Genomic DNA, 13505 nt, shown 5'->3' on the forward strand with positions numbered 1-13505 from the left:
ATTTCAAAACAATCAGTTCCAAAGTAATTCTTGACAGCTCTAAAAGATTCAACAAAGGCTTAATTTTAAATTCTGCTTTGATTATTAAACGATGTTGTATTTTTAATGATACCCTATATATATTAAATAATAAACATGAAATAAAGATGTTGTATTATTTTAATACCTTTCCATATTGTAGACATCAATCAAATATGATAACGCTAAAATATTACAATAAAAATTATACCATAAAAGACGTATATACAGGCACGTATAGGTAGTGTAATTATAGATATAGAAAAATGTAATTTCTTCCGGTTTCAGGAGATGGCGCTGATCGGCGATGAAGTATTCCCCCCATAATAAGTTACTCTATGGATACGCTACCAAGTATAATGTTGTGTTCTTGTAGTGTGTGGCTAAAACTATTGGCCAGTACCTCCTACTGATATAAAAGAAAAAATATAATAATTGTATCTAGCTACTTGATATGTTGAATTATGGATACAGTTGTGCATGTCACTTTATTTTATTTTTTAAATATTATGTATCAGTTACAGAGGTTTTATTCAATAGCTACACACAAAACACCGTTACCGTGCTGCGGTGTGGTGCTGTTATCATGTTACAGCTCTGCACTGGAACCAAGCCAACGAGGTGTCATGTCACGTGAAATTGTAACATATTATTACCATCCAAGAAAAAAAGAAGTAATAAGTAATACTATTTATCAAATGACAGTTCCGATTATCTAATACATGAAAACCACAAGTCACGGAGTTTTTGGTTGCACTAATCTTAAAAACGACCCATTTTTATGAAAGATATTTCATACCGTTAGGTGATTAGGGTGCTTAGGTATTTAGAAAATATATATTACAAAAATAATCAAGAAAGAAAAGCGATTACTGTCATCGTCTGTTTGTCATTAATTATTATCAAAAAAGCCAAGGTTTTAATGAAAAAACATAAGTCATATATCATAAAAGTGAATCAGTTTTAGCAAATTGGCGATGGTTATTGTAGGAAAGTTTTTATCCTTTGCGTCGCAGTGACATTGTGTGGAAAAGTTTGAAGGATTTTATTAGCGCGGGAGTTAACAAGCTCGTCATCTCCGGTAGTTATTCAATTTAAAAGAAAAGGTTGTCACGAAGTTTTGTTTAATTTTATATAACAAAATTTTTATTTCTCGTAGAAAAAGAGACCTTAGCCTTTGTACATGATTAATTTCCGGCATAGGTACACTCTAATAATCTAGTGGTATAGAATTTACTTTGCGGCTTATTCTCATATTTACCAAATATACTAAAAAAACATAAAAATTAGTCAAGCCGTTTAAAAGTAGGATAAATACCATAATACCAAAAATTTATATATTAGTTTAACTAACACGGTAAAAATCTTAATCGTATAATCGTAGCTTTACTGTCACAAAATAAAAAAAGGGAAGAGCGTGCTCTCAAGCCTCTATATTTGTCTAACAATGCGTTAATATTCTATAAAATATACACTTTTATACAGAATACACATCCAAATATAATTTAAATCGAATCGATTCAATATATGTTGGACATTTAATGAAACAACTTTTTTCGGATTTTATCGCGGTTTATTAACTTTTGATTCCCGACATTTCGGATACTTTACAGCAACCATGGTCACGGGAGGACTTATGTTGGACGTCAAAATTTTGGATTTACGGATAATAGCAAAATAACGCGAGAACTATGTGACGAAATAATCTTTTTTTTTTGAGATGTTACACTTCTTTTGGTGCTTTAATGAAAAATGGAGAGTAAATTATTACGATGCGCACCAACACCTTCACAAAAAAAGGCCACCCTGAAGTTAGCTAGTCAACGAAAAAGAAGTTAGCAACGTAAAGTTAGCTAGCAAATGAGGTATAACTTCTTACGTGCGTACATATAAGTACACACACTTTTTTTTATTATGTTAGAAAACTTTTACCTGAGAAGCATATTGAATATGAAGGCTGAAAAATTCTTCATTTTTTTTTTGGTCGTGTCCCACCGTGAAAATAAACTGTATATTTCATTTAGTAATATTTAGGTTGTTGTATTAAAAGTAGAGTACCTTGTAGAGTCCACCTCGGTGGGCAGCGGTCGGGAAATTACACAGTATCTTCTCGTCCAATATACCTCAGTGCCTGAAATCAAAGGTATTTGAGCAATGTGTGTTGCCAGTGATGACCTACGGCGCAGAGACGTGGTCTTTTACCGTTAGCCTTTTCCATCGACTCAAAGTCAATCAGCGAGCGATCTAGAGAGCTATGCTTGGTATTTAGCTACGCGACAGAATCCGAAACGATGAAATTAGTAGATGAACGAAAGTTACCGACATAGCTCTCAAAATCTGCAAGCTAAAGTGGCAATGGGCAGGCTATATTGTTAGAAGAACCAACAGCTGATTGGTAAGAGAGGTTCTCGAATGGCGACTACATCTTGGCAAAAGAAGCACAGGCCATCCTCCAAGCAGGTGGACTAACGATCGAAGGAAAACAGCGAGCAGCCGCTGGATTCAGTGGGCACAAAATCGAATGGAGTGGCGAGCATTATGGGAAGCCTACGTCTACCAGTGGACTTGTAAGGGCTGATGGATAAATAATAATAATAATAGTAATCATAGTAATAATTTATTTATTTACTCCTATTAACAAAACAATTTATAGCACTTTAAGTATTCACATTTCAAACAAAAACATATACAGGTTAAATGAAATGGATGGCTGAAAAGTATGTTTCTAAGCTAAATCAAAATAAAATTTAATATCAGGATCAGATACAGTATAATTATAATAAGTAATAAGTTAGTAATAGTATTACTAACTATTTATTGGCTTTACTGTAAGTATATTTACAGTAAAGCCAAAAAATAAATTGCGTGTGAAAAAAACTACAGCTACTTTTAGTTCTACAAGACTCTTGAGTTAACTTTTATTATTATTTTTTTTATTATTTACTTTTATAAAGTTTTTAGCAGTATAACTCGCAGCCCTTGTGCGTCATATTGGTCGCAGTTATTTAGCCTCACGCTTATTTTGAATAAGTGTGTGGACAAAGTAGATCAGACATTCCTGTTCGTCTTCTGAACACAGTACGACTTTCGGCTTAAGATCATTCAGACCACTAAAGTATTTGAAAGGAGTCCAGTTGAAATAGTAGTAATGGATTTCCGTCTAGTGCTTTTTATATGTCTCGTAAGTATTCGCGTATTTTAAAAACTTTTATTATTATTCTTTTTGTAGACGAATTTTGTTGATTTATATTAATAAACGTCAGATGTGATTTGTAGAACAAAACGATATGTTATTGAACATTTTAACCACAATGACAGGAGTTTTAAGTTTCATTAATCGTTTTAAAAAATCGTGAAAAGATATTTCAATTAAGATTTATAAAAAACAGTGTTTTATTATTTCGGTTGATCTTATCACAAAATCCATAGTAATCAATTAAAATCTTACGCAATAAAACACTTTTGCCTTGCCATTTAGTTATTATGGTTAAATTAATTCTAATAACCGTTTTTTTTAATTTTTCTTATTTTGTTGTTTGTTTCATTTTTTATTAAAGCCGTATTAACCTTGGTTGCTATACAATAAAAGTAGTTTTGTAACTAAATTTTTTAAATGTCATTAAAATTCTAACAATATATTGTCTCTATAAATATTTCTATCTCGGCGAACTTTAACACATTTAATATCAAACAAAAAATGATAACTTTATTCAAATATTTTTAATTTATCGAAAAAAAATTTACAATTACAAACAAAAACCATACTATGTATGTATTATTTATTTTAATATAATCTATATTAGATTTAAAATTGTATAGCAAAGTATTTGCATAAAAAAAATATAGTAGGTACATGTGTTTTATCTTATTACTTACTAGGTACTAAGAATGTGCTGATGTTGCTAAAATAGCAATTACGGTTAAGTAGCTTGCCCATTAAAAATAACCAATTGTAACTAACTTTCAATTAAAATTCAATAATATATCCACATTGTTTACAAAGTAAGCTATAAAGCAAATTTTCTTCTGAGAGAAAAAGAGATGAGGTCTTGTAATGTGTACAATCTCCCTTTCAATTTTTTTTCTTTTCTTTATAAGGTTAAGTAGTGCGTAGCACTAACGCACATATATAACTGGTTTATTATTTTAATGAGTAGGTCACTAACACACTGTGTCATTGGTGCTCAATATTTGCTCATATTAATAACGACGGTTTTTAGATGTGATTTAAGGTAAAAGTAAAAAAAAAATCTTTAAAAAGTCAAAATTAATTACACGGTGGTTATATATATATTGCGCAATACTAAATTTACAATTTGTCATGACATAACTATGTTTATTAATGTTTTTATTTATAAAGAAAAATAATCCTCCCCTGACCATGGTTTCTGTAAGCCGTAAGGTATCCGAAACGTAGGGCATCTAAAAAACTTAATAAACCGCGATAAAATTCGAAAAAAGTTGTTTCATTATAATGAGTGAAATTCGCGTAAACATTAGTAAATAATATAAGAAAAATAATATTATTTTTCTTTATTATTATTAAATCTTAAATGTGTTGTTGTAATACAGAATCTTTTTTATTCAATCTCTAATATGTTGCCGCAATAAAGAATCTTTTTTGACGTTCTAATTTTTTTCAGTGTTGTGCGATTTATGTATCGGCGTCGGCTATAGCATCTGACGTCCGCTTCAAACGCGATGTCGCGGAATCGATGAAAAATGCAGGGGATGAAGTTGCAAAAACTTTATCAGACGCCGGAGATGCAGTTGTTAACGTATTCAAACCCACTGAGAAAAGTATAGTTGACAAAATGGCGGACGGGGTCAAGAGCCTCACGGAGTAACCTTGCACCAAATATATGGCAATACTATACTGATAAGTGCTAAACTAAATTTAAGACAAGCTATACCCGAGACTTCGTTCGCGTTTTCTTGACTTTCTATCAGGATATCTTTTATTTTTTTAACGTGAATCTGATACTGTGGGAATTATGGGATAAAAAGTACACGTTTCCATGTGACCTGCCTTATGTTATTTTAGCCGTTTTAGGGACAGACTTACAGACATATAGATAAACATTTTAAAACTTTTAATTTACCATGTATCGGCTCAGCCGTTCCCGTTAGATTATTAGCCCGAGCAAACAGAAAGACATACAGACAGACGAAAATTTTAAAATCGTTTGTTTCTGTTTTAGTATCGTATAAATAACTATTTAGACTTGAAAAATCACAGTTATTTGAAATCACAGACAATAAAGATAGTAAAAAATAATGTAGCAATACCATTATAGTTAGTAATATAATATGAATCACAGTTATAATTGTAATGTTTTGATTTACTACACGATTTTTCAATCTCTAAGTGGTATATATTATATGCATAATCTATAGAAATCTAAATAAAATACATTTGTGAATTGAAGTTTTTGATAAAAATGCAGGTCACATTTTCCATCATTTAAAATATGTATATTATACACAATTGATCCATTCTTGTAGTATAAAAAAAACTATACGTATAACTTTATTTTACTAACAATACAATTTTTTTAATATTTTCCATTGATAAGCTTATATATATTTAACAGCTTACACTATAAATGTTACACATTTTTAAATGCGCATATTGAAATTAGTACTAAAATGTTTAATGTCAAATAATGTTTTAATTGTAACTTATATACAAAATAAAATTTAAAAAAATATATTGTTTTATTTAATGTGTTCTTAACATAGGATAACAGTGAATTACAGTGTAATAAAGCATGACCGGTGCTTCGTGATAGATCGGCAGTAGTTGTGCAATATGTTCATACGTCACTATGGAATCTGATGTCAGAGTCGATATCGAAGCCAACATTTTTAATAGGTTCAACGTCTGGCGAATTTTCATTGAATATCTCTATCAGTTTATCTGTTCTTGGTTGCAGATTCGTAACAGGACCCTCCGGATAATCTGGTCTTTTGTTATAACTATTGTCGTCCTTCTGTTTGTGACGAGACGGCAGTATGAATATGCCAGCGGTGATCTCTTTCGTATTGCTCTCTTTCTGCTCTTGCGCTAACTCGAAATTTTTACGACGCAAATCTGATATGTCGTACTGATAGCGTTCCGGCTTGTGTCGTTCTCTACAAAACATGCAAAACGCAATCCATGCAATCAAGAACCCCGCCTGTAATTAATAAAAATGGTATACGTATTTTACTACATGTTTAAAAAATGTACGATAAAAATTCTTACCAGTATCAAAGTGCATACAAATCCAACAATGTAAGTGGACATATTAATCGTATATAGTATTTATTTTTAACCGACTTCAAAAAAGAGTGTGTTCGGGGATTACTTCATCGTTTATGAACGGATTTTTTAAGACTCGAAAATCTGCATAACTTTTTACTGGGCCCTATACATATTAAATAATAAACATGAAATAAAGATGTTGTATTATTTTAATACCTTTCGATATCGTAGACATCAATCAAATATGTTACGCTATCAAGTAGTGTTGTGTTCCTGTAGTGAGTAGGGCGGCTAAAACTCCTGCCCAGTAACTTCTGGTGTTGCAAGCGTCTGAAGGGTACGGATAACCGCTTACTATGAGGTGAGACTTACGCTTGTTTGCCGACCTACTGGTATAAAAGAAAAAAATATATAATTGTGTCTAGCTACTTGATATATTGAATTAAAAAATAAAATAATATAGTTAAATAAAAATGGATGGATACAGTTGTGCATGTAACTTTATTTAATTTTTTAAATATTAGTCACGGCTAAATTATAGATAATCGGGCGCCGATTTATGGGGTTTTGGTTTTGGGGGTTGGGTGGGGGAGAAGGGGAGGAGTGAGTTATTCTCTGATACCACTCCCATCGTGTGAAACCGCATGGTTATAAACATATCATGGCTAAAGTTTTGAGGTTAGAATTGTTTTATCACGGTGAGAGTTATACCAGAGGGTAACCCTCGCCCCAAACCCCATGAATTGTCGCCCGATTGTCTATAGGTTTACCTTAGTTTTAGCAAATTAGCGATGGTTATTGTAGCAAAATTATTATCCTTTGTGTCGCAGTGACATTGTGTGTTTTATTAGCACGGGAATTAACGGGCTCGTCATCTCCGGTAGTTACTCAATTTAAATCGAAAGGTCATCACAAAGTTGTATTTATTTAATTTTATATAATAACATTTTTATTTCTCGTAGAAAAAGAGATCTTAGCCCTTGTAAATGATTAATTTATTAATAATTAGCATCATCATTCTAATAATCTAGCGGAATGGAATATATTACGACTTATTCTCATACCTGCCAAATATACAAAATATATATGTATATATACAAAAATCGGTCAAGCCGTTTAAAAGGAGGATAAACACCATAATATCAAAATTTTGTACATTAGATTAACTGCCACGGTAAAACTCGTACAGGTAAACTGCACGCCACCAAGGAGGCTTTACTGTCACAAAATAAAAAACATGAGAAGCGCGTAGTCTAAGCATTTATATTTTTCTAACAATGCATTAATATTCTACAAAATATACACTTTTCTACAGAATACACATCAAACTATAAATTAAATATCATCTGAACTTTTTTGTTTACAATTATAGTGAAAAGAATCGATTCAATAAATATTGTTGGACGTCAAAAATTTGGATGTATGGAATTATGGCTATTAAGCCAAATAAACGCGAGAACCACGTGACGAAATAATCTGTTTTTTGCGATGTCATTCTTCTATAGGCGCGTTAAGGAAAAATAATGTAGTAAATTTTTACGACGCGTACGCACATGCTCACAAAAAACCGACACCCTGAAGTTACCTAGTCGACGAAGAAGTTAGCAACTTGAAGTTAGCTAGCCAATGAAGTATAACTTCGTATGTGCGTACACACACACACACACACACACACACACACACACACACTTTTTTATTGTGTCAGGAAACTATAAACTAAGAAGCCTATTGAGTATGAAGGCCTAAAAATATTTTTCAATTTTTTTAAGTCGTGTCCCACAGTGAAATTATACTGTATATTTCATGTAGTAATATGTAGGTTGTTATATGAAAAGTATGTTTCTAAGCTAAATCAAAATCAAATTTAATATCAGGATCAAATACAAGTATATTTACAGTAAAGCCAAAAAATAAATTGAGTGTGACAAAAAATAACAGCTTCTTTTAAATCTATAGGACTCTTGAGTTAACTTTTATAAAGTTTTTTATTTTAAATATATGTATTTATTTCAAATATAAAGTTTTTTCCTACAAATTCTGTACAACTTTTGATATAATAAAATGTACTTTAAATTAAGGTTAGGTCTTGTATAAATTTACACTTAAATTTTCAAGTAAAATTATTTGTTTTTAAATAATAAATAAATAAATAAATATATTATAACATACACACACGGTCGTCTGTTCCTATGATAAGCAACTTAATACTTGTGTTACAGGTAACATCTGACTGTTAGAACTTTTTTCATATACATACAAATAAAACATATATAAATATATGTATAAATACAAATATTACACCCAGACTTAGGTGGGAATCGAACCCGCAAGCCGCGGAACAGAAAGCAAGGCCACTACAAACTGCGCTAACGGGCTAGTCAAAAGTTAAAAGTTAAAAAAAAAGTTAAATTTAGCAGTAAAACTCACAGCCCTTGTGCGTCATATTGTCCGCAGTTATTTATCCTCACGCTTATTTTGAATGCGTGTGTGGACAAAGTAGATCAGACATTCCAGTTCATCTTCTGAATAGAGTACGACTTTCGGCTTAAGATCATTTAGACCACTAAAGTATTTGAAAGGAGTCCAGTTGAAATAGTAGTAATATAATAGTAATGGATTTTCGTATAGTGCTTTTTATATGTCTCGTAAGTAATCGCGTATTTTAAAAACTTTTAATATTAATCATCTTAGTAGACTAATTTTGTTGATTATGTTATTGAATTTTTAACCATAATGACAGAAGCTTAAAGTTTTATTAATCATTTGAAAAGATGGTCACGTGAAAAGATATGTACTTTGATATTTGAATTAAGGTTTATAAAAAAGAAAAACTTCAAAAAGTAGAAATAATATTCGTTACACGGTGGTTTTGTACAAATTTCGCAAATTTACAATCTTTTCATGATATAACTATGTTTATAAATGTTTTTATTTATAAGAAAAATAACCCTTCCGTGACCATGGTTGCTGTAAGGTATCCGACACGTTGGACGTTTAATAAACCGCGATAAAATCCGAAAATTGTTGTTTGATTATAATGAGTGAAATTCGCATAAACATTAGTAAATAATATAAGAAAAATAATATTTATTATTATTAAATCTCAAATGTGTTGCCGTCATAAAGAACATTTTTTATTAAACCTCAAATGTGTTGCCGCAATAAAGAATCTTTTTTGACGTTCTAATTTTTTCAGTGTTGTGCGATTTATGTATCGGCGTCGTCTATAGGATCTGACACCCGTTCCAAACGAGATGTCACGGAATCGATGAAAAATGCATGGAATGAAGTTGTAAAAACTTTAACAGACGCTGGAGATGCAGTAGTTAACGTATTTAAACCCACTGAGAAAAGTATAGTTGACAAAATGGCGGACGGGGTCAAGAGCCTCACGCAGTAACCTTGCACCAAATATATGGCAATACTATATACTGATAAGTGGTGAACTAAATTTAAGACTGTACAGCTGTACCCGAGACTTCGATCGCATCTACCGTGGGAATCTGATCCCGTGAGAATTATGGGATAAAAAGAATACGTTGCCATGCCACGAATACGTCCTTTACCTTATTTTAGCCGTTTCAGAGACAGGTGTACAGACATATAGACATACACTTAACGTTAAACGTATTGTTTATCATGTATCGGTTCAGCCTTTCCGGAGATTAGGCTGAGCAAACAAAAAGACAGACAGGCAGACAAAAAAAATTAAAATCGTTTGTTTGTATTTTAGTATCGTTTAAGATACTAATTGGACGTAAAATATCACAGTTATTTGAAATCACAGACAGACACATGCATAAAATAAAGAAGGAAAAAAATACTGTAGGTACCAACACCATTATAGTTAGTAATATAATATGAATCACATTTATATAATGTTTTGATTTACTACAGGATTTTTCAATCTCTAAGGTATATATTATATGCATAATCTATAAAAGTGTAAATAAAATACAAAGATAGCATCGAAATGGCTTTTTTCTTACTTTAAAGACCTACACTGTAAAAATTTTTTGTAAAATTATCATTTTTTTACTCAACATGAGATGGCTAAATTACTAATCAGTGTGTATGAATTCAAATTATAACACATTTTGAGTAATTTTCCAAGACATATGAGAAAATTTGCTAAGATGCGCTTTAATTTTACAATCTTAGAGTATAAATCTTACTTGTATTGTAATTTCACGGAACAGTTTATTAAATTTTAATAACAAACTTTGAAGATTTACCAAAATTTTTAGTAATTTGAGATACTATATTTTTTTGTAAAATTACCAAATATTTTATAATTCGAATTACTGTAAAGTGATTAGAAATTTACAAATTTTGTTATTATTTTTACAATTTGAACTGTAAAATTACACAATACATTGTAAAATTACTAAAAAATACTATTTGTCTGTTGCCATGTATAATTTTACTAAACAGGTTATCAATTTTCGATACCAAGCTCCTTAAATTTACTAACATTGTTTGTGTTTTGAATTACTAATTTTGTTGTAAATTTACAAAACAATATTGTAATTTAAACTACAATCAAAGTATTGAAAATTCAAAAAATTTTTTTGGTATTTTTACTATTCTTATTGTAAAATTACACAATGTATTGTAAAATTACTAAAAAATACTATTTTTCTTTAGCCTTGTTTAATTTTACTAAACACGCTGTCGACTTTCGTTTCCAAGCTTCGTAAATTTACAAACATTGTGCGTATTTTAATTTAATCTGTGGTCTAGTAAGATTGTGAAACAATAGTTAAATTCGAATTCTAATGAATTCATTGGAAATTCAATAATCTTCTCATTAATTTTATTATTTTGACTGTAAAATTATACAGTGTTTTGTATAATTAACAGTATAATAGGGTAACTACTTTTTTAGATGAACCAAAATTGTTAGTATTTCGGTTTACCATAGTTTCTTGAAAGATTACAAAAAAAAATGTTTATTTACATATTATTGAAATTATTAAAAATTTATCAATATTTTTATATCATATTTATATGTAAAATTTTGATTTGAAAATTATATATAGTAAAGTTATGATTAAATAAAGCATTTTTAACTTCCCTCTAAAAAAATTAAAAAAATTTTTAAAAATCGGGAAGTTATTGGTTTTACCCCGTTTTTCGAAAGTCGAGTTTTCATCATATCTCGACGTTTAAAGGCCCTAGAAAGCTTCCCTGACTATTTTTACGAGGGTGTCTGTATGTCTGTGTGGATGTGTGTGTGTACGCATGTAAACCTCTTATAACTTTTGAACGGCTTGACCGATCGAAACGAGACTCGTGGCATTCGAAAGGGTTCCACTCAACTTAGACTTCCTGAAAATTTGAAGTGAATCGATTCGGTAGATTTTGAGAAATTTAAAAAAAACCGCGAAAAAAAATTTTCGAAAATGATGTTTTTTTAGAATAACTTTTTGGCTATTGCACCGATCAATTCCATAACCTAATCAGCTCTTAAGCTCAAAAAACGACGTCGAATGCCGTTTTGCAAATCAAAATCGGTTCATTCGTTCGTGAGATATCGAAAACCAAAAAAATCGAAAAAATTAAAAAACAAGCGTTTCTTAGAATAACTTAGTGACTTTACGTCTCATCGGTTTCGCTCTCATTGTAACATTTTTACGCCTCAAAAAACTGCGTCGATTGCCGTCTTGAACATCGAAATCAAACCACGCGTTTTGCAGTTATGGCATTTCAAAAATTCCAAAAAAAAACGTTTTTTCAAGATAACTTTGAAATTTTGAGACTTATCGATTTTGTTCTCTTCACAACATTTTTAGTACTCGAGAAACTGCGTCGAATAGCATTCAGAAAGTTAAAATCGGTCAATTGATGCGTAAGATATCGTTGTTGCAAAAGTTCTAAAAAAAATTTTTGAGCTCGAAGAGCTCAAAAATCATTAATGTTGAAGTGTTGATGAGCTCGCAGAGCTCAACAAAGCACTCCTGAACTTACTTCGGCGCGCTTCGAGTGCGAGTTTTAATTTTAAATTAATCAATTAAGTCCTATATTTTTAACGTTTAAATTATTTAAATTAACGACTTCCAGGATATTAGGAAGTATCAAAAATAAAATAACAGCAACAATAATAAGTTGGTAAAATAACATCAGATGTCTCTAGTTTTAAAAATCTCAATTGAAATCAATTGTACAGTACAATAAGAAAGCTACATAGTAAATTTACTAAACATTTTTATGATCAATTATTGATTAAAATTACAAAACTGTATAGTAAAATTACCAATCAAATTTTCTGTAACTGCTTGGTAAATTTCCGAAAATATTTTGTAATTTTATCAAACCCAATTCAAATGAATTGGTTGGTATAGTTACGAAACTGCGTAGTAAATTTACTAAACATTTTTATGATCAATTATTGATTAAAATTACAAAATTGTATAGTAAAATTACTAATCAAATTTTCTGTAACTGCTTGGCAAATTTCCAAAAATATTTTGTAATTTTATCAAACCCAATTCAAATGAATTGGTTGGTGTAGTTACGAAACTGCGTAGTAAATTTACTAAACATTTTTATGATCAATTATTGAATAAAATTACAAAACTGTATAGTAAAATTACTAATCAAATTTTCTGTAACCGCTTGGTAAATCTCCAAAAATATTTTGCAATTTTATCAAACTCAATTCAAGTGAATTAAGTAGTATAGTTACAAAACAGCATAGTAAATTTACTAAGCATTTTCATGATACATTCTTGAGTAAAATTACAAAACTGTATGATAAAATTACTATTTAAATCTTCTGGAACTGCTTGGTAAATTTCCAAAAACATTTTGTAATTTTCTCAAATTGAGTTGAAGCATTCTGTTTAGTAAATTTACTAAATTGTTTTGCGTTAAAACTTCCCACACATTTTTAGTAAGTTTACCAAAGAAATTTTTAACAGTGTATATATAAATTGAAGTTTTTGAAAAAAATGCAGGTCACATTTTTCTTCATCTAAAATATGTATATTATTTATAAAGAAAATTGGATAAACACAAGACACAATTGATCCCTTCTTGTAGTATAAAAAAACTATAGGTATAACTTTATTTTATTAACAAAACAATTATTTTTCAATATTTTCCATTGATAGGCTAATACATTTTTAATAGCTTACACTATAAATGTAACACATTTTTAAATACACGTATTGAAATTAGTACTAAAATGTTCTATGTCAAATAACGTTTTAATAGAAACTTATAAACAAAATAAAAG

The 13505-nt window shown here is 30.1% G+C and overlaps 1 protein-coding gene across 2 annotated transcripts; it reads right to left on the reverse strand.

Moving 5' to 3' along the window:
* Positions 1–5717: 5717 nt before the first annotated feature.
* Positions 5718–6350, reverse strand: LOC123661537. Of its 2 annotated transcripts, none has more exons than XM_045596496.1 (2): positions 6284–6350; positions 5718–6197 (listed from the first exon to the last, which is right to left on the reverse strand). In XM_045596496.1, the coding sequence occupies exons 1-2, from the start codon at positions 6305–6307 to the stop codon at positions 5835–5837; spliced, it is 387 nt and encodes a 128-aa protein (XP_045452452.1). In that variant the 5' UTR covers positions 6308–6350; the 3' UTR covers positions 5718–5834. The 2 variants fall into 2 exon arrangements, with proteins under 2 accessions (XP_045452452.1, XP_045452451.1); XM_045596495.1 differs by having other exon boundaries at positions 6266–6350.
* Between the last annotated feature and the right edge of the window lie 7155 nt (positions 6351–13505).

Source organism: Melitaea cinxia, chromosome 17 (assembly GCF_905220565.1).
Source record: "Melitaea cinxia chromosome 17, ilMelCinx1.1, whole genome shotgun sequence".
Taxonomy (NCBI): domain Eukaryota; kingdom Metazoa; phylum Arthropoda; class Insecta; order Lepidoptera; family Nymphalidae; genus Melitaea; species Melitaea cinxia.

Excerpts from the sequence above, each read along its gene's own strand:
- LOC123661537 (XM_045596495.1), bottom strand. The coding sequence starts at position 6,307 with ATGTCCACTTACATTGTTGGATTTGTATGCACTTTGATACTG. Across the intron at positions 6,198-6,265 it reads TTGTATGCACTTTGATACTG|GCGGGGTTCTTGATTGCATG; the intron begins GTAAGAATTTTT and ends TATTAATTACAG.